Genomic DNA, 1,822 nt, shown 5'->3' on the forward strand with positions numbered 1-1,822 from the left:
GGAGGTTGATAAAGGTGTTTGATTTTTCTCTTGCTTTGTTGGTCAGGAAAAAGTTTTTGCTCAGATGAATATTCGTCTGGCCAGAAAACTTACGAAAAACAAAGAAAGAGAAAAAGACCCCACAGTTTGCATGTATTTGCATTTACAAATTAATAATATAATAGATATGACAATTAATTAAGAGGGGGAGGGAAGAGATGTCTGTTCAACAGAACCAAAAGAGAGAAGAGAAAGGGGGTGGGTGCGTCCCACCACAGTACTCCTGAGCTGTGGGTGCAAATGCATTTTGCAGATCTCAATAAACCATTCAGGTTATGCTTATGTTTTGCAGATGGTGAACGGTATGTGAAGACATCTGGCAAACTTTTCCACCAACCATTTTTCTTTAAAGGAGAGATGGATTATGACCCATGTCCCACTGGTCCCCAGAGCGGGTGCCACCAGGAGACTGCAGCTCAGCTCTGCCTCCAAGGTCAGGCTGCCTTAAGGCAGAGCCTGCTTATGGAGGCCTCCATGAACAAAATGAACATTACACATTATAAAAGCATATTTGGAGTGTAATATCTTCCAGAACAAACCCTCCTGTGCAGGGTTTTACAGGTGGGCTAGCTCAGATCTAGAAGCAAACATCAGGAACGTGCATGGTTCAGAAACCTTCCCCTTCCTGCCCTCCCGGATTTTTAAGAATGCAAAACCTGTCAGACCTGCTGTGATGACAGGATATAAAATTCCACCTTTTGGGGAAAAGTCACGGGACTGTAGCTAGAATCTCTTTTTTATGGAAATCAGGTTTTTGGACCACTGGGGTGAGAGCTGAGCTGCTGACAGAGTACTGCTAAGGCATTCAAAAGGTACATAAGAAATTTAATTAACCGGTAGCACCATTTCCTTTCCTCATGAAACCGCATTTTACATAACAGCAGCTGGTTTGAGCATAGCCTCAGGAGCTGTGAGGTGCCCCAGCTGCTTTGCATGCACCCTTGTAAGTACAAGCGCTGTAACGAGGTTATATCCAGGCATTTTGCTCAAGCTCACTCATTCCTCTGAGGAGCAACAGCTCAGAGGGATGTACAGCCCTGCCTCATATTGCGTAGGCATCGCTGCATTGCACACCCCTCTCTGATCCCCGGGGCAAGCTACCTGCAGGTAGAAACAGAGAGAAACCAATAAAGACAGTGCTTAGGGAAATGAAAATAAACACCTCCGTGGAATATTAGTTGTGTGTCAAACATGAACTCTGCGCAAACCTAAGAAAAGCAGCTGTGGTCTGGGGGAGAAGGTGTGGGTCTGGGCTGGGAGAAGACCCGTGGAAGAGCAGCTTTGGTGAATTTCTGTAGTACAGAGAGCTTATCCCAACCCAAGGTGCTCTGAAAACACAACATGGGCTCAAGTCCCCTTCCAGAATAAATGGCCTCTAACTTTACTCTGCACAGTCAATATTGTCCTGCAGTCAGTGAGGATCCTCTGAACCGTTTCTTCCCACAAGCCATTCAGCCCCAAATCTGCACCTTGACCACCAACGCTTGCTACATACCTCTGGGGGCACCTGCAAGGAGAAAAGGAAAAAGGAAAAGAGTTATTTGCCTGTTGAATGGCAGCTCCAGAGCTACTTCTTTTCAGTGTTGGTATAGCAGGTACATCCACACTTTTTGGGGGTGAGGGGGGGGAAGTATCTTAAGGGGGAAGGTGTGCACTGAGCCCATGTCACCCAATGCTGACTGCTGGCTCTGCTCCCAGCCCCATCCTGGAGGCAAGCGAGGCTCAGCCGGGGCAGCACGGGCACAGCCTGGCACAGATGCAGCCAGGCTGGTTGTGGTTTCCT

General features: G+C 47.4%; 1 protein-coding gene across 1 annotated transcript in view; it reads right to left on the reverse strand.

The window, feature by feature from the left end:
• LOC104620768 (calpain-2 catalytic subunit-like) overlaps positions 1 to 1,822 on the reverse strand; it is a gene marked incomplete at its 5' end in the record, with an annotated part of 14,811 nt that overhangs the window by 8,641 nt on the left and 4,348 nt on the right. Inside the window, 2 exon segments of the mRNA XM_010287069.1 lie at positions 1 to 88; positions 1,535 to 1,546. The exon segment at positions 1 to 88 is cut by the window's left edge and continues 17 nt beyond it. Of these exon segments, the coding sequence (XP_010285371.1) occupies positions 1 to 88; positions 1,535 to 1,546 (100 nt within the window).

This window comes from Phaethon lepturus, unplaced genomic scaffold (assembly GCF_000687285.1).
Source record: "Phaethon lepturus isolate BGI_N335 unplaced genomic scaffold, ASM68728v1 scaffold43235, whole genome shotgun sequence".
Classification (NCBI taxonomy): Eukaryota; Metazoa; Chordata; class Aves; order Phaethontiformes; family Phaethontidae; genus Phaethon; species Phaethon lepturus.